Here is a 22,257-nt window from a genome sequence, read left to right on the forward strand (position 1 = left end):
CATTATTATTTCACAAGCTAGACATCCATGATATTATTATTTCTTTTCTCAGTGATCTTCTCTGGTTGCCAAAATGCAGCTTTGACTTCTCCATTGAGCCAACGATGGTTGGTGAGGTGAAGCATTGCAGCTACAATGATTAATTTCAACAATCCTGCACTAATTCAAAAGACTCTTCCATGGCACCATTGTTGAAGGATCAGTAAAAAGACTCGGCTATTGTAAAGACATGGGATTATGTCCTTCCTATGAAACGTGACAATGCTCCACGTCTATATAAGTTTTGTGTATGTTTGCCCCAATTTGATTTCTTGTCTAATTTTTTTTGTTGGTTAAATGATGTCAGAGGTTCTTTTGTAGGATGAGATTGAATTATTAAGAGATGAAAGAGCAAATACGCATCCAAATTTGGTGAAGTTGTATAGGTACTGTTTTGATACGAGGCTCGCAGTTGTCTACGATGCAAAATTCACCGGTGTAGTGTTGTCGGATGTGCTTCTATCTGGTACTTTTGTGTGCTTCTGTATGACTTTGTTGTGCTTTTTAGCGCATTCTGTATATTTTCTTAATCTCGTCTTTAGATGATTTTGGGTGGGATGATCGGATGAAAGTGGCAATCCAACTTGCAGATCTCTTCTCATGGTTGCATGAGAAGGGGATTGCAGTTGGTTATGTTAATGCTTCATGCATTATGATAGATGAGGTGAGTTTGATGAACACTTGATCGTTGTCTTGACTTTTTATATCCTTTAGATATCTCAAGATTTTTACGCGTTATCATTACATTGTTTTGGATCGCAGGAAGTAAACATAAAAGTATTTGACTTTGGGTGTGTATCAAATCATGTGAATGGATATAATACTGAAATTCCTGTAGAATTTCGTGTTGACTGGGATGGTCCAGAGATTTGGGAAGGCATGTTTGCTCTGACCTTTGATAATTTCATGCTATATATTTACACTCTTTGTTTTTGAGGTCTAGGTTTCATCAATTAAAACTCACCACTTTCTTCCATTTCCTTGCGTTCTTCTTTTTGTTATTCTCTAAGTGGAATTTATGCCAGATAGAGCCCATGGTTAGTTATGAAACTATGATAGAAGACTTTTATGATTAAGATAAACCTAAATAGTCAAATGACTAGCCATGAAAAGTCCCTAGCCGGTCCCAGAACAAGTTATATATGTAGCAAGCTTGGTATATCGAATTTTTATGCACCAGCTTGAGGGGAGTGTTAGAATCATTATGAATATTCTAGGATATATGTATGTATAGTAGGTATCTTAATTTGCTTCTATTGTAATTAAGGATTGATTGATTTCCTTAAACCTCAATAGCCCGAGGGAATAATCAAGCCAAGTTCATATCTGAAGCAAAATGTTTTGGCTGCCACTTATCCGACTAATAAAGCTCTTCCTTCTTTTGACCAATCTGTATCACTGAGAATTTTCCGAACATGTATCTTCAATATCAAAGGATTTTCTTCCCGCTACTTAGAACAGATTTCTCCTTATTTACAGATTGAAGGTTTGATAGCTTGCTATGTTTACAGTCATTGTATCCTGCGCGTAAGTTACTATCCAAGTCAAACAGTTGGCTCTCGTTGGAGAAGCTGAAGAAGTGCAGGGGATATAATGCAAATAGTAGAGGATTGAAAGAGATGCTGCACATGTGAAGAAACAGAAGCCCGCTATCGGAAAAGTAGGTCACTAAAGAAGAATATTAGGATATGTTTGTTAGGACTGAAAATGGACTTGTAGTGTCTAATAGGGAGGTCGTTGGAAAAAAGAAAAGAAACTGTGAACATGTTTCCGAAAGAGAAAAGGAGAGGACATCTTCCATTCTTTGCTATTTTCTTGTACCTGCTTTCGTGCATTATTAATTTCTGATGCCATAAGATACTACTTTCTTCCGTGATTTCTACTAATTAAGCCCTCCTTTGGACATCTCATTCATTTGGTGATTTTTCTTGACCAGAGAGCTAACAAAGTTCAAAAAGTTCTCGAGGGAATCTATGGGTGAAAGATTATATTATGCCAACTATATGGATACAAAAGACATCTAGCCTTAAGGGAGTGAGTTGGGAGTTGATAAACCATCAAAACATCTGTTGTTCCTTTTTGACCACACACACCAAAAGATACTAGCAGGGCAAAAGGGAGTCAAAAAAAGGGGCCAAGAGGCAGCAACTTTGTTTGAAGTTGCTGCAAAAGGGAGTCAAAAAAGGGGCCAAGAGGCAGCAACTTTGTTTGACAAAGTTGGCTGCAGATTTGGGAAAAGTTGGCTGCAAATTTACACGGTAAGAAAACGCGTATTCTTTCTCCTATAAATAGGGTCTCTTGCCCTCATTTGAAATCATCCCAGAAAGAGAGAGTAAGAATACAAAGAGAGTTTTACACCAAGATAAATATTGTAGTCTTGAGTGTCCTCTTTAGTAGTTGTTCCTTTTACAAGAGAGAAGTGTTAATTGTTGTTTTCTCCTTGTATTTGAGAGCTGTGTACTCCATATTTTATAGTGAGTTCCTTCTACCCCGTGGTTTTTCCCTTCTATCATTTAGAGGGGTTTCCACGTAAAATTCTCGTGTCCAATTTATATTTATTATTTTTCATCATATCAAACTTTAGTTGTGGTGCTTCCTCCCCCCAACAGTGGTATCAGAGCCCTCGGTTATTCTGTCTATTTTATGCGAAGATACTATCTGTGAATAGTAACTTTTCGTGAATAGTAAAATTCGGTGAATAATACTATTCATGTGAATAGTAAATTTTGGTGACGGTACAGTTTGTCACGACTGTTCGTAAAAATATTCAGAAACGATCTAGAAGGGTGTGAAGCAAATAACAATGTCGAGTACAACAAAGTTTGATGTTGAAAAATTCAATGGGACTAATTTCTCATTGTGGAAAATGAAAATAAAAGCGATATTGAGAAAAGACAATTGCTTAGCTGCAATTGATGGCAGGCCCACAGACTTTGTTGATGACAGCAAGTGGAACGACATAGACAGCAACGCAGTTGCTGATCTACACTTGGCACTAGCTGATCAAGTGTTGTCTAGTGTAGCGGAAAAGCGGAGGGCGAAGGAAATATGGGATACCCTTACAGGGTTGTATGAGGCCAAGTCTTTGCATAATAAAATCTTCTTAAAAAGAAGATTGTATACTCTTCGAATGGCAGAGTCCATGTCAGTTACTGAACACATCAATACTTTGAATACTCTATTTTCGCAACTTACAACAATGGGTTGCAAAATAGAGGGTACTGAACGTGCGGAGCTTCTACTTCAAAGTCTGCCTGACTCGTATGATCAACTCATCATCAACCTGACGAACAATATAGACAGTCTAGTTTTCGATGAAATTGCAGCCGCTGTCTTGAAAGAAGAAAATAGACGCAAAAATAAGAAAGACAGACAAGCAAGTTCGCAGCAAGCTGAAGCTTTGATGATGGTGAGAGGAAGACCAACGGAACGTGGCCCTAGTGGAAGTCACAATCATGGCAGATCTCAATCAAGAAGTAAGAAGAATATCAAGTGCTACAACTGTGGCAAGAAAGGGCACTTCAAGAAAGATTGTCGGTTCAAGAAGAAGAGTGAAAATCCTGAGCCATCAAATACTCAAGGGAATATTGCATGTACCTCGGATGATGGCGATATTTTATGTAGTGAGGCAATATCAAATAATGAAGGTAGAAAACGTTTCACTGATGATTGGATCATGGACACAGGAGCAACATGGCACATGACTTCCAGGAGAGAATGGTTCCATCAATATAATCCTATCTCAGGAGGGTCTGTGTTCATGGGAAACGATCATGCTTTGGATGTTATTGGTATTGGGTCCATCAAAATAAAGATGTATAATGGCACGGTTCGCACCATCCAGGAGGTACGACATGTAAAAGACTTGAAGAAGAATCTATTGTCTTTAGGACAACTAGATGATAATGGATGTTCATATAAGACTCATGGTGGAGTCATGAGAATATCCAAAGGAGCGCTTGTAGTGATGAAAGCAGAAAAACTTGCTGCAAATCTATATGTGCTTAAAGGTGAAACACACCAAGAAGGAGAAGCATCAACTGCGTCAGCAAGTTCATTTGAAGAATCAACGATGATGTGGCATCGTAAACTTGGCCATATATCGGAACGAGGTTTGAAGATTCTTGCTGAGCAAAAACTTCTTCCAGGGCTCAAAAAGGTTTCACTACCCTTTTGTGAGCATTGTGTTACCAGTAAGCAAAATAGACTGAAGTTTAGCAGTTCCTCTGCTAAAAGCAAGGAAATAATAGATCTGGTTCACTCTGATGTCTGGCAAGCACCGATGGAGTCTCTAGGAGGAGCGAAATATTTCGTGTCATTTATCGACAATTACTCCAGGAGAAGTTGGGTGTATCCAATCAAGAGGAAGGCAGATGTTTTTTCAGTTTTCAAAGAATTCAAAGCGCGGGTAGAACTTGAATCTGAGAAAAAGATCAAGTGTTTGAGGACAGATAATGGAGGAGAATACACTGGTGATGAATTTAATAACTTCTGTAAACAAGAAGGTATTAAACGGCAGTTCACGGTGGCATATACTCCACAACAAAATGGAGTAGCAGAGCGGATGAACAGAACCTTGTTAGAACGGACAAGAGCTATGTTGGCAACTGCAGGGTTGGAAAAACCATTCTGGGCAGAAGCAGTCAAAACCGCCTGTTATGTGATCAATCGGTCACCATCAACCGCAATTGATCTGAAAACGCCAATGGAGATGTGGACAGGAAAACCAGCTGATTATTCTCGCTTACATATATTTGGAAGTCTTGCTTATGTTATGTACAACACCCAAGAAAAATCGAAGTTGGATCCAAAATCCAGGGAATGCATTTTCTTAGGGTATGCTGATGGAGTCAAGGGGTATCGCTTGTGGGATCCCACAGCCCGCAAGGTGGTAATCAGCAGGGATGTTGTATTTGTTAAAAACAAGATACAACCAAAAAAAGGTAGCACTTCAAAAGAAAAATCAGAGACTACTACAGTAGAAGTTGAAGAAATAGAAGAAGTTCCAGTTTCTTCTGAAGCAGCACCAGAGCAAGAAGAACAAGAGCAAGCTGAGATCGAAACTCCAGGAGTTCGACGGTCAACTAGGGAGAGAAGAGAACCAGCTTGGCACTCAGATTATTCTATGGAGAGTAATATTGCATACTGTCTATTAACAGAAGATGGAGAGCCTTCAACTTTTCAAGAAGCTATGAAAGGCCAAGAATCATCTCTGTGGGTGGCAGCAATGAAAGAAGAAATTGAAGCTCTTCATAAAAATAAAATATGGGATCTTGTTCAATTACCACAAGGAAGGAAGGCCATTGGAAACAAATGGGTCTACAAGATCAAACGCAATGGTAATGATCAAGTGGAGAGGTATCGTGCAAGATTGGTGGTGAAAGGATTCGCTCAGAAAGAAGGTATCGACTTCAATGAGATATTTTCTCCAGTGGTTCGACTCACAACAATTCGAGTGGTCCTGGCGATGTGTGCTACATTTGACTTGTACTTGGAGCAGTTAGATGTCAAAACTGCATTTCTTCATGGAGAACTTGAAGAAGAAATTTATATGCTCCAACCAGAAGGTTTTGAAGAACAGGGAATAAAGAACTTGGTTTGCAGGTTGAAAAAATCTCTATACGGTCTCAAACAGGCGTCGAGATGTTGGTATAAGAGATTTGATTCCTTTATTATAAGCCTTGGATACAACAGATATAGTTCAGATCCTTGTGTTTATTACAAGAGATTTGGTGATGAAGACTTTGTTATTTTGTTGTTGTATGTTGACGACATGTTGGTAGCAGGCCCCAACAAAGATCGTCTCACAAATTTAAAGGCACAGTTGGCTAGGGAGTTTGAAATGAAGGACTTGGGACCAGCAAACAAGATTCTAGGGATGCAAATTCACCGAGACAGAAATAATAGGAAGATTTGGCTTTCTCAAAAGAACTACTTGAAGAAAATCTTGAGACGTTTCAAGATGCAAGACTGTAAGTCAATTTCTACCCCACTTCCTATTAATTTCAAGTTATCCTCAAGTATGTGTCCTAGTAATGAAGCAGAGAGGATGGAGATGTCTAGAGTACCGTATGCATCAGCAGTGGGAAGTTTAATGTTCGCCATGGTATGTACAAGACCTGACATTGCACAAGCAGTGGGAGTGGTTAGTCGGTACATGGCTAATCCTGGAAGAGAGCATTGGAATACTGTTAAGAGGATCCTGAGATACATCAAGGGTACCTCAGATGTTACAATGTGTTATGGAGGATCAGACTTTACTGTTAAAGGTTATGTTGATTCAGATTATGCAGGTGATCTTGATAAAAGCAAGTCCACCACAGGTTATGTGTTTACTCTTGCTGGAGGAGCTGTAAGCTGGGTTTCAAAACTACAATCTATCGTGGCTACATCTACGACGGAAGCAGAATATGTAGCAGCTACACAAGCTAGCAAAGAGGCAATATGGATGCAGATGTTACTGGAGGAGCTCGGGCACAAACAAGAGAAGGTTGCTCTATTTTGTGACAGTCAGAGCGCTTTGCATCTTGCAAAGAATCCGGCATTTCATTCAAGGACAAAGCACATACGAGTTCAGTATCACTTTGTTCGTGAGAAGTTGGAAGAAGGCAGTGTGGATATTCAGAAAATTCACACTAATGACAACCTGGCAGATATGTTTACGAAGCCGATCAACAGTAACAAGTTCATATGGTGTCGATCTTCTATTGGCCTAGCAGAAATGTAACATCGCAGTAATTGGGTAGAAAGGATGATGTGAAGACTTAATTGATTCTCAATTAAATCTTCAAGTGGGAGAATGAAAGTCAATAAAAGTTGCTGCAAGAGGGAAATGAAAGTCAATAAAAGTTGCTGCAAAAGGGAGTCAAAAAAAGGGGCCAAGAGGCAGCAACTTTGTTTGAAGTTGCTGCAAAAGGGAGTCAAAAAAGGGGCCAAGAGGCAGCAACTTTGTTTGACAAAGTTGGCTGCAGATTTGGGAAAAGTTGGCTGCAAATTTACACGGTAAGAAAACGCGTATTCTTTCTCCTATAAATAGGGTCTCTTGCCCTCATTTGAAATCATCCCAGAAAGAGAGAGTAAGAATACAAAGAGAGTTTTACACCAAGATAAATATTGTAGTCTTGAGTGTCCTCTTTAGTAGTTGTTCCTTTTACAAGAGAGAAGTGTTAATTGTTGTTTTCTCCTTGTATTTGAGAGCTGTGTACTCCATATTTTATAGTGAGTTCCTTCTACCCCGTGGTTTTTCCCTTCTATCATTTAGAGGGATTTCCACGTAAAATTCTCGTGTCCAATTTATATTTATTATTTTTCATCATATCAAACTTTAGTTGTGGTGCTTCCTCCCCCAAACACTAGATTGGCTTTTGGTGCTATGTGGCATTACCCAATTAATACCAAATATAGACAAAAACAGACTCCATTAAGTCAGCAGCAACTGTACAATGTAAAATAGATGGTTGTTAAGACTCAAGGTTCTGCTGGCACATGTAACATCTCTTGGCAGTCTGAAAGTTTCTTTTCCTAAGCTTGTCTTGAGTGAGGCAGGCTTCATGAAGAGCTGTCCAGCTGAAGCATATGATCTTTGTTCCATATCAACTCCGTGGCAAGTTATCAAGCACTTCATTAGGAGCGTATTTGAGCCTGCTTGTTCGTATACATTGTTCATTACTCATTAGTGTGCATTAAGTCCTCAGCCCAGCAGCTGACTCTGCAATGACCCTCATATTTTTATGTATTTTGCTGAAACAGAAAAGAGCTAATGAAAGACGTCCAAATTAAGAACTATGGCTCTTGAGCTTTTCCCCTTGTGGAGAATTTTCATCATATTTGTTGTTCTATATGGCATAGTATTTTTTACATAGTTTCTCTGTTGTCTACTTTACTAGTGTATTCTCCTTTTGATACGTTTTACTTGAGTCGAGGGTTTATCAGAAAAAGTTTATCTAGGGGTAAGGTCTATTAAGGTAAAGTAGGAGCATTTACAAAATTTTAAATTTTAGTTCTCCAGTCAAGAAAATCAAATTTATAATCTCTAATGGAAGTGCAGTATTTTTTAATTTTTTTTTTTCGTAAATCATCCTATTCTACTTTAATTCAGTTACTCCATTTTTTTGATATTTTTGCTATTTTTTATTACTACTTATTGTCCTGTAAGCCCTATTTTCTTACTGTTTTTTTATTGCTTATGTCTTCATAAATATTGTGTTTTTTGCTTTTTTTTGAGCTAATGATCTTTTCAAAACAGTCTTTCTGCCTGACAAGGTAGAGATAAGGTCTATGAGAATAGAGTGTATGTCTCGTTTATTTGGGATAACGGTAGTGTTTAGGTTTGGCTTGCACATACCTCAACTATTTCACGGAAGATGAGTAACTCTATCCACCAAAATCAAGGAAGATGAGAAATCACCTCAATTTTTTCACCTCTACTAAAATTCCAACCTTGATTTTTCTTGGTGATTTCAACTTCCTTGACCATTAAATCACATCCGGTGATACTTGAATATTTACTTTTAGACCCACCCTATTGCTACGACTCTTCAAACATGTGTCGGATCATCCAAAAAATACACTACTGGGCTCTAGCAGTATCGGAACTCTTAGAAATAGTTTTTTGATAAAGACACATATAGTGTCTACATCACGGTAGTAGGTTTTACAATGCAAATCAACAAACATTGTTGTGTAACAACTGTCCAGAATAAGAACTGAAGGCTGAAAACTCGAAAACGTTTACAAATAATAGATCACATTCATTTAGAACCTACTAACTACTCTAAATTCTGGATTCGCCTCGGAACTATATATGAAGAGTTGCTAGATCAACAATGAGTAGTCAATGATTTACACAACATAGTGAAAACAAAACTAGATATAATGGTGTCAATATTTTGCAACGCCAGCACTCTGAGCCTTCCCTAAAATCGACTCGATGCTGCCATGAAAAAGACCTAAGCTTTTCGCTAAAGCAAAGCCGCTATACATGCCATCAACAGCTGCACTTACTATCCCACCAGCATAACCCGCTCCTTCTCCGATAGGGTAAAGCCCTCTTAAGGACGTGCTTTCGTAAGTGTCAGCACTTCGCGAGATCTGGACAGGGGAACTAGTTCTTGTCTGTAATGAGGAAGAAATGAAAAGTTACAACTTTGGGTCATGAAGCAAGAAATGTGCAAGTTATTAAGTTGAATCCTTTGTTTAAATATCGAGTTCATCGCTTAAATGGTCATTAAAACTACCTTTTGAGTAAATAGCAGAAGATACCAGCTTTTTGGATACAAAAGAAAGGAAAAAAAGACCTTTCGAGTGAAATAACAAAAAATAAGTGACCTTTCTGATACAAAAGAAAAGAAATAAGAGTGACTTTGTTCATCTATTTCCAATAGTTCTATTTAAGCAATGAACTCTCCGAAAATCTGGATGTAAGAATAGATTCTATGCTTTATGAATTTAGAAGCATGTAATTTCCAACTCAGAGAAAATATGTATAATTAAATAACTTGAGTTTCACGAAGAAAGGTGTGCATTACCTCTACTCCATGAAGAAGAGCATTACTGGAAATAAATCCCGGCAACTGTAGTTCCAATTTCAACAGAAATGGTGTTAAGTTTCTGAGATGGACATTTAGCGATATGATTATCGTATGCTCAAGACAGGAACATACCTCTTTGTCAAACTTCAAAAGTGATTGTTGTAAAGAGCTGGTTATGTGACTAGGGAATAGTTCATGCAGATTTGTTGCCTTTACTCCTAATCTATAACTGGATGATGGCACTGATGGCCCTGTAAAACGAATTTTAAGCCAGATAAGTATTTCTAGTCCGCTTCCTGCTCTTCCAATTCAAAAAGACTTGTTGTAAAAAATGTGTTAGTTGGTAGTCCCGAGGAGGTGCAGCATCCTCCTAGAATAGTTAAGGACTTCGGAGTACTGAAGTACTGAACTAACAAGTCATCAGTCCGTTTATTGGGTGGCTTGGTGATGTGACCATAGAGTGATTTCAGCAAGAGCAGACAGACAGACTACTATAGTGAGTCTAGTATAGTCAAACCTCTCTACAACGACATCGTTTGTCTATATATATTTTCATTGTTGTAGCGAGATGTTATAGAAAACATACGCTTCCCCCGTTTCAATTTGTTTGTCCTACTTTCTTTTTAGTCCATTTCAAAAAGAATGTCTCTTTTTCTTTTTTTGGAAACTCTTTTTCAACTTTCCACATGACATGTTTAAGACTACAAGATTGAAGGATATTTTGGTACATTCTACATATCTTTAGTTTAAAACCACAAGATTCAAAAGTCTTCTTTACTTGAATAAACTCCGTGTCAAGTCAAAACCAGACAAACAAATTGAAACAGAGGTTGTAATATAACATAATGTGAAAGTCGTTTCAAAGAAAACTTGACCGTTATAGTGAAATGTTATATAGAGAGGTCTGACTGTAACTATTAAATGAGTGATGAACCTGTAGAAGTGGTAGTTATGGGTATTTACTCCAAATATCTAACCCCCAATAATGCCACCAACCCCAACAAAGAGGTCTACCTGACAATTTGTTGTCGAGAAAATCGGTCACCGTTTGAACAGGTACCACGAAATTGCCTCCGCCCATTGCAGCTGCCCTTCGCTCAAACATCCTCTGAAATCATACAGTCGAGATGAAAACACTTGCAAGTAAAATATTGACAAATGATAAATGTACCCATTTCACACTTAGGGGCCTTGGGATAATTCAACAATACCTTGCAAGAAACAATTGATTGAACTAAATTCTCAAAGACGAAAACTCTATTGTTTATACTTGTTTTATCATATAATGTTATGGCTTCTATCTACTGCCATATCAAGATAATGCCTATATTTCCAAAATAAATTGATTTCACTTTCACACGTGATACAAATATCTTCGGTACCAAAACGAGTTCATGCATAACATGTTTATTTCTAAGCGACCAGTATGGACACTTAAGGAGTACCTGAAATTCAACACCAGCGAGAGGTCCGTGCAAGTCCAAAGCAGCAAAATCCTTTGATGAGACTGTAACAACAAGTGCAGCATTCGCCCATTTAGATGACCGGCGGGAAAATGACATGCCATTGATACAGAGCTCTGATAGATCTGTACTGGTTAAAACTACCTGCCAAAATCTTCCCAAGTAAATTATATCGAAATCTACACTGAAGTCTATTAAAAAAATACACGTCTTTCGGATATTGCCAAACTAACATAGGTATATAAACATTTCTAGTTGTTGTCATCACTCGTCTATAATGAAAGAAAAGTTCAAACCATTGGATTTATGTTGCACGACAACATACCCAATGTAATCCCGTATGTCGGATTTGGGGATGGTACACAATCCTTACACCGACCTCATGGAGGTAGAGAGGTTATTTTCGATAGACCCTCGGCTCAAGTACAGCAAATCAAAGTAGTTATGAAAAAGAAAATACGGCAGTGAAGAAAACATGAAAACCAATAAAGAAAGCAGATTTGATTTATGTTGCATGAGAGGGAATAATATAATTAGAAAATTGGAAAAGCATAAGCAAATGTCAGACGAATCATAATATTTCATCATCAATTATGAACAAGAGCAGTTGTTGTACCTGGCCACCAGGACACATGCAAAAGGAGTAACAACTGTGATTTCTTGGTGCAGAATTTGCAGGCAAAGCAATATCATTTGTATTAACATATTCAACAACCTTGTAATCAGCAACAGGAACTTTCCCGCGTCCACTTTGAACTTCATTGGCCAATCCAGAATACTGAATATTATTGGACCAAAAACACAAATTGTTTTCATGTTAAATGTCACGGTATAATTAAACTTAGAGAGGAAAATACAACAAATGTACTTGCTCACATATAATGAAATAGCTTAGGAAGTCGAAGGACAACTCTGAAGTGCTAGAGGGAAAAAGTTAATACACTGTATCACAAATAAATTAATGATTGTTTGTGTTCAGTAACAAACCTGTATGCTGTTTATTAATTCTTGAGGATGCTCAACCCGCAAGCCAACCTGCAATTAATACAATTTAATAGGAGAATGATTGTATCTTTGCCAATGATGGAATACCAACAAGATTATAGCAAAAATCTAAACTACGAGAGTCAATACTAATTAACCAAAGACATCAAGGACAATATAACAGACAAGTTACTTCCGCTAAACACATTTTAGATTAAACTCCACAAATGAAGTTACTTCAATTGGACTGACGAACTAATATAGATGCCTAAAATATTACTTCCCATATGGGAGTCCCATTGCGCACATTCAATATTTTTGTATGAGGTCCTATTATGATCAAATATTTATTTAAAATGTTACCTATTTATTCATCCTCGAAGGACTAAATTTATATAATCATATTGCCGCTGACTCTTTTCAATATAGTTTACATTTAATATCTACATCTGGATAATATTGCTACTTCTCACAACAAATGTAATTAATTAACTTTCCTGTTGTGGTATGACCACCAGAGCCCCAGTTATAAACCCTCCCCCTCCCTATTGTTATCTTTGTCTGGAAAGATATTTAATGCCTTGTCAAGAGGAGATGCACAGACGCCCCAGTGAAGAGGTGTGAGAGGTTGACATTGGAGGGTTTGATGAGAGGTAGAGGTAGGTCAAAGATATATTGGGGAGAAGTTATCAGGCAGGACATGGCAAGCCTTAAACTTACCAAGGACATGATCCTTGATAGGCGAGTATGGAGGTCGAGGATTTGGGTAGAAGGCCAGTACTAATAGTTTCGCATCTTGCTTTTCCTACTAGTAGTATTAGTATTATTTTCGGTATTTTTATTATTTTATTATTTCCTTATATCTCATTTTTAGTTTTCTATTACTACTTGTTGTATCTTATGCCTCGTTTTTTTCAACTATCCTGCAGTTGTTGTGCTTATGTTTCCATAAATGTTGTGTTTTTGCTTTCCTTGAGCTGAGGGTCTGTTGGAAACAGCCTCTCCTCCTGCGCAAGGTAGGGGTAAGGTTTGTGCACACTTACTCTCCCCAGACTCCACTTGTGGAGTTACACTGGATATGTGTTGTTGTTGTCATTGGAATATATAAACCAGCAATCCAAGGCATAAAGCTATTAGCATATGTACAATTTAGATAAAATACAAAAATTATAAATGAAAAGAAAAGAGATGTAAACTAAAGATAAATATTTAATATGGACAGGAGCTCACAGCAAAATCCTTTTCAACAAGGCTGACCCCATGAGAAAGAAGCATCTGATATGTATCGCGTGCAGAATGCCCAACTGCGAGAACCACAGCATCGTACCCCAACTGCTGGCTCATGGAGTGCAATCTGTTATCTCTTGGATCAGAAACTCTGACTCCCACCACATGTTTATCCTTGACGAGTAAATCATCCACCCTTGTTCCAAACATGATGGAGACCTGAGCATATCAGCAACAAAACAGAAATTCTTATAAGTCTAAAGCTTTCATATTTCTTTCCTAAGAGGCATAAGTTATAAATTACTTACACCCAACTTTTCAAGGTATCGCCGGAAATTTTGAAGAAGTGGAACCAGTTTATCAGTTCCTAGATGAGGTTTTCCATCAACCAAAATTTTCTGTGGAGCTCCAAAGTGGACCAATGTTTCCAAAACCTGGAAATCAAGATTAAGGGTGAATGGCAAGGATAACTGACAAAACGAACGTGTTTAGAGAAATAATGTATAGTTTAAAAATGAAAAGTATAATTTTCCAAGATGAAGCAACTTACTGCTAAAACACTACTGCTGTTTCTTCCAATTCTAGTAACTAGCTTCCCGTCGCTCCAAGTACCTGCACCACCCTGTCACACATAAGTCCTTAGTAAATAAGTAGCTAAAAAGAGACCCAATGGCTGTACATCATACAATCTATTTGGCCTCACAAACTGAACAACATCATTTACATCTTAAGATCAAGGAGAAAATGGAATGTGGAAGAAACACCGAGCCGGAAATATTGTTTATTTATATAAGAGTTTTTCAAGAAGAATCAGAAGAATCATTTTCATTTGTATGAGGGCAGTCCTGCTAGTTTTCACATCAATGGGCTACATACTGGTTAATAGCATAATAACGAGTATAACATCTCATCCTATAACTTTAACAATAAATTTGTTACATTTTTTACTCCAATGGTTGGAGTAGATGAAAATCAAAGTGCAGCACAAGACATGTTAGTCCTGTTACAATTAAAGGGGATCCTGTAGAATCTTAATGTAACATCCCCTAAAAACGTTGTATACGATGTTTCAATTTTTGCCTAAACATGATACAGCCTCTGTATTTTGGTCATAACTTTTCATAGGAATATCCAAATTGAGTGATTCAAATTTCTGAGTAACCACAAGATCATTACCTACAACTTTTATGAAGACCATATTTTAAGATTCGGAGGTTAAGTAGGTCAAATAAATTAATCTTTGTAAGGTAGGATGCTGTGACGGAAATGAGTGTTTATAGAAGAAAAATCATATCTCACTGTAGGTTTATCCAAATTGGTTGATTCTTGAACGATATGAAACTAGACTTCCATATCTACAATTCTTATGAAGATACCAAATCCTAATAAGGAATTTATCTTATTCAAACGTAGCTCCCAAAACGAGTATTCTGTCAAAGATAACTCATTTCACCTACCATAGAAAGATCTAGATACATTTGACATCACTCATGACATAAATTGTCCTCCATTTAACATCATCCATGACATCAATATATTCCACTAAATTTTCAGATTTTTATTTATAATTATTTTATTTATTGTTAGGTCCTCTTTCCCACTTATAAATACCCACCTTATTTCCTCATTTTATTCATCAAGCTTTCTCAAGCAAATCTTCTCTCTATACACTTCTTTACACATTCTCAAATATAGTTTTAGTTCTTAGTAGTGAAGAAATACTATTCCGGTAATTCATATATTCCGGGTAGTACACAAAACGTTCCGGCAAGGAGAAAAGCTAGGACTCAAGAGTGGTCATTAAGTCTTCCGGTACCAACTAAAGCTTCGGTTTCCAGGTATGTAAGGTTTCAATGAGAGTATTCCTTCCACTCTCATGTCTAAATTATTTTGATTATATGATAAATTATGTTTATTTTCTTTAAGCTTTACTCTAAGTTATGTGGGTGTTTATCCATGGGTTCTTCCACCCATGTAGTCCAAAAACTCTTTCAATTAAATATCTTGATTTCAAGTAATATTTTCTTATGTTAATTCTTAATTTTACTTAATAGTATGAATCATGGTTAAACTAATGATTATTGCTCTATTTTGATGCAACATAATTTCATATGTATGAATTGATGGTTTACAAGTAATTCTTCTATTTATCTATTTAAAGGCTCTTGAAATTCATGGTGGGTTATTTAAAGCATGATTTTTAATTAATGGATTTCAAAGTATTTATGTATATTTATTTACATACATATTTGCAAGTTAAAGTGATTTGAACCCACCTAGTTTTACTATGTTTTTAATAAAGTTTGACTTGAAAGCTTTGACTCCAAATAAATGTTTATGAAAGCAATATCTATGATAAAAAAAGAGAGTCTTATGAAATGAAAGAATGATGAAATAATATGAATGATGGATTCTTTGTGCAATAAGGACAATTCTTGCATATTTGAATTATCAAATGTTTTAATGAGCTGTTCTAACGAATATGATGTTTGAATTCTCAAGTTATATGCTATGAATATTTTGAAGTATTAAACTATTCCGTGGGATTGACTTAGCACCGAATGAGGCATTGAGGTGGGATTCGGTAAGGGAATCCTAGTAGCAACCCCTTGTCTCATTAACTATGTGCCAACATAGGAGCCCTTGTAGGCTTAGGCTAATGGATCCATAAATAGCCCTTAAAGTTAAAGTTAAAGAAACGAATGAAGTTGACGGAGTTCTACCCGGCAAGTAGTCTCCCCGGCCAACGTAGGGGGTTATGTTGGATTCCATGTAATAGCTCGCATGGTCTTAAATGTCGGTTATGGTTAATTTCCCACAAAGTGAATGTTTTAAAGGATATATATGATTTATTATGCATACATTAAATTATGTTCCATATTACATAAATGTTTTAATGTTTCCTCAATGTTCATGCATCCTTACATACTTAGTACATTCAAAGTACTAATGCATACTCTTTTGCCTACATGATATCACCATGTAGGGATCAGTGCTCCTCCTCATTCTCCTCCACGTGGCTAGTTGATATTCCATTGAAGACTACTTTTGGTGAGTTCCCATGTTCCGGGAACAATACTCCTTTATCTTTCTAGTTTATGATATGTTAAGATATTTTACTATGGAATTTCTTCTATTATGATTGAGGGTGAGCTAGGGACTTGTCTTAGCCCCGTTAAATCTAATAGTTAGAGGTATTGTTGGACATTTGTAAGTTGAAGATTTATTATGATTTCCGCTTGTTTATTTATCATCATTACCTATGAAAGGCTAAAAGAATGCTAAGAGGCTTGTTTGAGGTACTTTCGGGTTCCTCATTCGCCATGTCACGTCAAGGCCCTAGGCTTGGGTCGTGACACTTAATCAGATGTAACAGGAAGTACTACGGCAGTTAAAGCTCGGTATTTTTCAGATACAATGAAACCCCGAAAGAATTTTACTTTGGCCAAAAGGTTTCACGTCCAGACCTAGTGAGAGTTAGCTTTCACATTGAGTGTCCATAGTTGAAGTGCAAGAAACACTAAATAGTCACAAAAATCGAATAACAGGAAACTCCCAGAGTAATACTACGACTACTAATATGAAGGAAAATGAGACAACTCTCAACTACATTTCTAAAGTCACAGATAGTACCAAGAGCTGCAACAGTATATGTCAAGAATTGCTTCAAGCAGATAGCCACAAAACAAACAGGGGCAAATTGCAGAAATTAATCTCAAGAAGCTGGAAAAACCTTTGAAGGAAATAAGTGAATTGGGATATAACCTCCCCAAAGCAAAAGTTGCTCTCCTCTTGCAATATCCGTCGAACAACCAGAGCACCAATGTCACGGCCCCTTTTCTCAACGGCTTCTCCCCTTTCCATCAGTGTAACATCTGCTCCAAATTCAGCAAGCACAAGAGAAGCAAACAACCCTGCAGGCCCACTACCAACAACTGCAACTTTTGGTTTTCTATGATTTGCATTTGTATGTGATCCATTGCAGAGATTTGTATCTCCATGTTCTGAAGTAGTTGCATCCTGACCCGACTTTCTGCAAGCATGTACTATGCTCATTATGTCACCAGAAGTTCTGTCATGAGCCAAATGCTCAATTAAGCCAACCTTGGGTTCCAATTCAGAGATGAATTCCAAAGTACGAGGCTCTAAATTTAGTAGTTTATGGACATCCACATCAACTGTATATACAAACTTCTGTTCCTTTTGCAACTGCAATAAGGTTAATGTAGAAATTAAGTATATCGACATTGTTCAACTGTACCTATTACATGTTTTGTTTCAAGCAATTCAATGCTAATGCTACAAAATCACCAACACCATCATCCCTACACTATAATCAAGGATACATCCCATAAGAAGCTCAATTACATGAGCATCCTAAAATGGTAGAAATAAGTATTCGGAAATCATTGATGGAATATGCTCTAGGTTTGGATATGGACTCTTTTTCCTACTGTCTTTCCTTCAATTCAATACATTATAGCTAAATTAACTAAGGACAGTCAATGTTCATTAACGACTGGAAGGAAATAAAGCAAAGAGCTAATGATGGAGAAAGGAAAACCTGGAAAGCATATGCTAAGGAGCTACACCATCCTCATGTATATACTTAAGTATCCCAATTAGATCATGATAAACAAGGTTTGGTCAAGTTTTTTCTTGGAAAGATGCAATTGATTGAAACATTCTTTTTATACAAGTAATTGACTGAAACATTTGAATCTATTGAGCCACTTTAGTGCTTGGTCCAAGAAGTTCTAAATTCGGTTCTCCTAATGGAAGGATGCAAGATGTATCTTGCATCTCAGCTTAACGAGCTTGGATATTTGGATAACTTTTTTCTGGACAATGTGATCATGATCTTTGGGTTTTCGAATATGCCAAATCACACTCTGGATTAATTAAGCACATTTTTACAATGGACGGAACTACAGATTCATAGTCTAGATTATTCACTTAAACATGGTCTTTGAGCACCATATGGTGGTTATATTGGAATGTAAGATGGTTGAACGTATAATATTAGAAAACCAACGTGCAGGTTACTTGATACAGAAGCAAAAAACACAAGCTGATATACAAAACAAGCTCAGCCCTGATATAGAGGGAATGTTTCAAAAGAGTTGCTTTGAGGGAAACGAACCTTGCGAGCATCAAAAGATTTTCTAACAACTTTAAATGCCTCCTGTGGCAACATTGAAGCAACCTACAAAATAGATAAGAAGAGCACTTTTTGACATCAAATGCAAAGATATTCTAAAGCTGACTGAATTTTCCAGAAATCCAAAATTTAATATACAAAAACTCCCTCTGCCAAATGCTGACTTTGAAGTCATAACAATAAATTTGACTATCAATTGATCTTATATGTATCCTATCTAACTAAATACATACTATTGACAGTTCCAACTTCAAATATTTGACATCAAATATTTCTATAAAGATTGAGCAAATGGACCACCAAAATCAAATTATGCTATTTAATATGAAACTAATTGAACACAAACTCAACAACCAATTCTCATGTTGCAATTTCAATTACTTTCACTCAACACAAAACTCAAATATATTCTAAGGCTCACTGAATTTACCAAAATTCAAGAAATATTTCTACAAAAATTAGTCAAATGGGCAACCAAAATCAAATTAGGCTACTAAGTGAGACTAACTAAACACAAACTAAAAACACAATTTTCATTTTGCACTTTCTACTACTTTCACTCAACAAGAAAAACTCAAATATATATTCTAAAGTTAACTTTTTACCGGAAATTCAAGAACTTTAGCAATTTCTACTACTTCCACTCAACGAAAACTCAGATATACTCTAAAGTTAACTTTTTTCAAGGAAATTCAAGAACTTCAGCGATTTCTACTGCTTTCACTAAACAAAAAAACTCAAATATATTCTAAAGTTAACTTTTTTCAAGGAAATTCAAGAACTTCAGCGATTTCTACTGCTTTCACTAAACAAAAAAACTCAAATATATTATAAATTTAACATTTTTTACCGGAAATTCAAGAACTTTAGCAATTTCTTGGAGCAAAGCATCTGAAACACCTAAGAAATCTTTTCCAGGGTCTTTATGAACTGAAACACTGAGCTTTGAGAGCCTCCAAATCCCTTCAAACTTGTTTTCAACATCAACTTGAGCTTCTTGTTGCTGTTTTAACTTCTTTTTCTCAGATGGATACCTCAATTTTCCTCTTCTTTTTACCTTCTTTGAACATGTAATGCAAAAGGGGTTTGAGTATAGTGAAAAAGATTGAATTTTTGGGAATGTGAATTTGGGATTTGAATTCAAGAATGAAAAATGGGAAGGGACTAAAATCTTGGTAGAAGCCATGGACATGGTTGAAAATTTGGAGGAGATAAGATTTTAGTTGGCATGTAAGGGGGTTTTAGAAGGGGTTTTGGTTATACTAAATAGGGACTACAAAAATATGAAAATTTCTAAAAAGTGGGTGAATTATACTCCCATATTAGTATACACATTATTATGAATAATTGTTCTAAATTACTAGTTAATTTACAAAACTAAGATATAATTAATTAAAGTTTTTTCATTGTATCCTTACAATTAATTTATTTTTTAAAAATATAATAATTCAAAAATTCCTATTATATGACACATAATCTCCAAAACAATTAAGTTCGCCTTTCGAAAACAGTATCATTTAATAAGTCGTCATTATTAGACCCATAAAATTTGAGCTCAAACAAAGTCAGACATATTATTCCAAAAAAAAACATGGATTAATTCACACGAAAAAATGAAAGAATCCTAAATTCATGTTTCGTAACACATAAACTCCAAAAAAACAACATATGCCTTGTAAAAAAATAATGAGGATCATTTAATAAATCATCACCAATAGACCCACAAAATTTCATCTCAAATGAGTCGGTCACACATATTTCAAAAATTTCATTCACTAATACACATGAATTAAGATAATCCTGAATTTTTATTTCATGATATATATACTCCAAAAAAAGTTATGTTCGCTTTTCTAAAAAATCGTATCATTTAATAAGACATCATCAATCGACCCACAAAATTTGAGCTTAAACAAAGCCGCTCACACATATCCTCGAAAATCATGAACTAATAGACACGAAAAAATGAGATAACCCTAAATTTCTATTTCGAGACACATAAAATTCAAAAGCGGCGTTTGCCTTTTAAAAATAGTGAGTATCATTAAATAGATCGTCACCAATGCACCCATAAAATTTGAGCTCAAATAGAATTGGTCACATATATTATAAAAAATTCATTGTCTAATACACAAGAAAAATAAAAATAAATCTGAATTTCTATTTGTGACACATAAACTATAAAAAAAAATATGTGTCCGTCTTCAAAAATAATAATTAGCATTTAATAGGTTGTCACCAATGGAATAACAAAATTTGAGTTTAAACAGAGCCAATCACACATATTTCGAAAAATTCATAAACTAATACACATAAAAAAGTTTCGAAATTTTTTTTGATAGAAAGTCATATTATCAAAAAACCCATGGGCTAACACACAGGAAAAATGAAGAAAATCGCCTAATTCATATTGGTGGCTCCTAAATGCTAAAAACATTGTGTGGATCAAGGCGAGGCTATGGGAATTCTTCCCCGGGTCATTACGAACAGTTCTACAAAGGTTTTGCAAAAATAAATTGACTGAAAATTATATCACCAAAATATTTATGAGCTAACACACACGAAAAACACAAAAAAACACTTAATTCTTGTTGAGTGGCCCCTAAATACTAAAAAAAATGTCTATTAGGGCGAGGCAATAAGAATTCTTCTCCAAGTCATTATAGATGGTTCAGTAAAGGTTTTGCAAAAAAATAACCCAAAGCCATATCATCAAAAAATTCATGGATTAACACACATGAAAAACGCAGAAAATCAACTAATTCATATTGAGTGGCCTCTAAATGCTAAAAACATCATGTGGATCACGACGAGTCTATAAGAATTCTTCTGAGGTCATTACAAACGGTTCTGTAAAGGTTTTGCAAAAAAATTAATCCAAAGTCATATAACCAAATAATTCATGCGCTAAAACACATGAAAATGGAGAAAATTGCCTAATTTCTATTGATTGGATCCTAAATGCTAAAAACGCCACGTGGATCATGGCAAGGCTAGATCAATTCTTCCCCAGGTCATTACGTACGGTTCTATAATGGTTATGCAAAAGAAATTACCCAAAGTCATATCGCTAAAAATTCATAGGCTAATACACATGAAAAATGAAGAAAATTGTTTAATTTCTATTTAGCGGACCCTAAATGCTAAAAAAATGCGTAGATCAGGGCGAGGCCATAAGAATTCTTCTCCATGTCATTACAGACAGTTCTACAAAGGTTTTGCAAATGAATTGACCCAAAGCCATATCAACAAAATTACGAGCTAACATACACGAAAAATGGAGAAATCGTCTGATTCTTGTTACGTGTCCCCTAAATGCAAGACTATAGGAATTTTTCCAGGTTATGTAAAGATTACACAAAAAATTACACAAAAAATTGTCTCAAAATCATATCATCAAAAAATTCATGAAAGAAGGAAATGATTGCCTAATTCATGTTGAGTGGCCACAAAATGCTAGAAAAGGCCATGTGAATCAGGGCGAGATTATAAGAATTCTTTTCCAGGTCATTACAGACGATTTTGTAAAATTTTTTGAAAAAATTGATCCAAAGTCATATCACCAAAAAATTCATTAGCAACACATATGAAACACAGAGAAAATCGCCTATTTTTGTTGAGTGGCCCCAAAATTCTAAAAAAGGTTGTGTGGATCAGGGCGAAGCTATAGAAATTCTTCCCCGAGTCATTACGGAAGATTCTGTAAATATTTTGCAAAACAATTAACCCAAAGCTTTATGACCGAAAAATTCATTGGTTAATACATACGAAAAAATAGGAAAATTGTCTAATTTCAATTGTGTGACCTTTAAATGCTAAAAAGTCGTGTGGATCAGGGTGATGATATAAAAAT

General features: G+C 35.9%; 1 protein-coding gene across 1 annotated transcript; it reads right to left on the minus strand.

The window, feature by feature from the left end:
• Window positions 1-8,643: 8,643 nt before the first annotated feature.
• LOC129891565 (uncharacterized) lies at window positions 8,644-19,666 on the minus strand. Its single transcript, XM_055966963.1, has 13 exons — window positions 19,255-19,666; window positions 18,387-18,449; window positions 17,009-17,452; window positions 13,794-13,865; window positions 13,552-13,677; window positions 13,247-13,462; window positions 12,020-12,067; window positions 11,649-11,810; window positions 11,015-11,176; window positions 10,584-10,677; window positions 9,702-9,820; window positions 9,567-9,611; window positions 8,644-9,153 (listed from the first exon to the last, which is right to left on the minus strand). The coding sequence occupies exons 1-13, from the start codon at window positions 19,594-19,596 to the stop codon at window positions 8,920-8,922; spliced, it is 2,127 nt and encodes a 708-aa protein (XP_055822938.1). The 5' UTR covers window positions 19,597-19,666; the 3' UTR covers window positions 8,644-8,919.
• Window positions 19,667-22,257: the final 2,591 nt, after the last annotated feature.

This window comes from Solanum dulcamara, chromosome 6 (assembly GCF_947179165.1).
Source record: "Solanum dulcamara chromosome 6, daSolDulc1.2, whole genome shotgun sequence".
In the NCBI taxonomy this organism is placed as follows: Eukaryota; Viridiplantae; Streptophyta; class Magnoliopsida; order Solanales; family Solanaceae; genus Solanum; species Solanum dulcamara.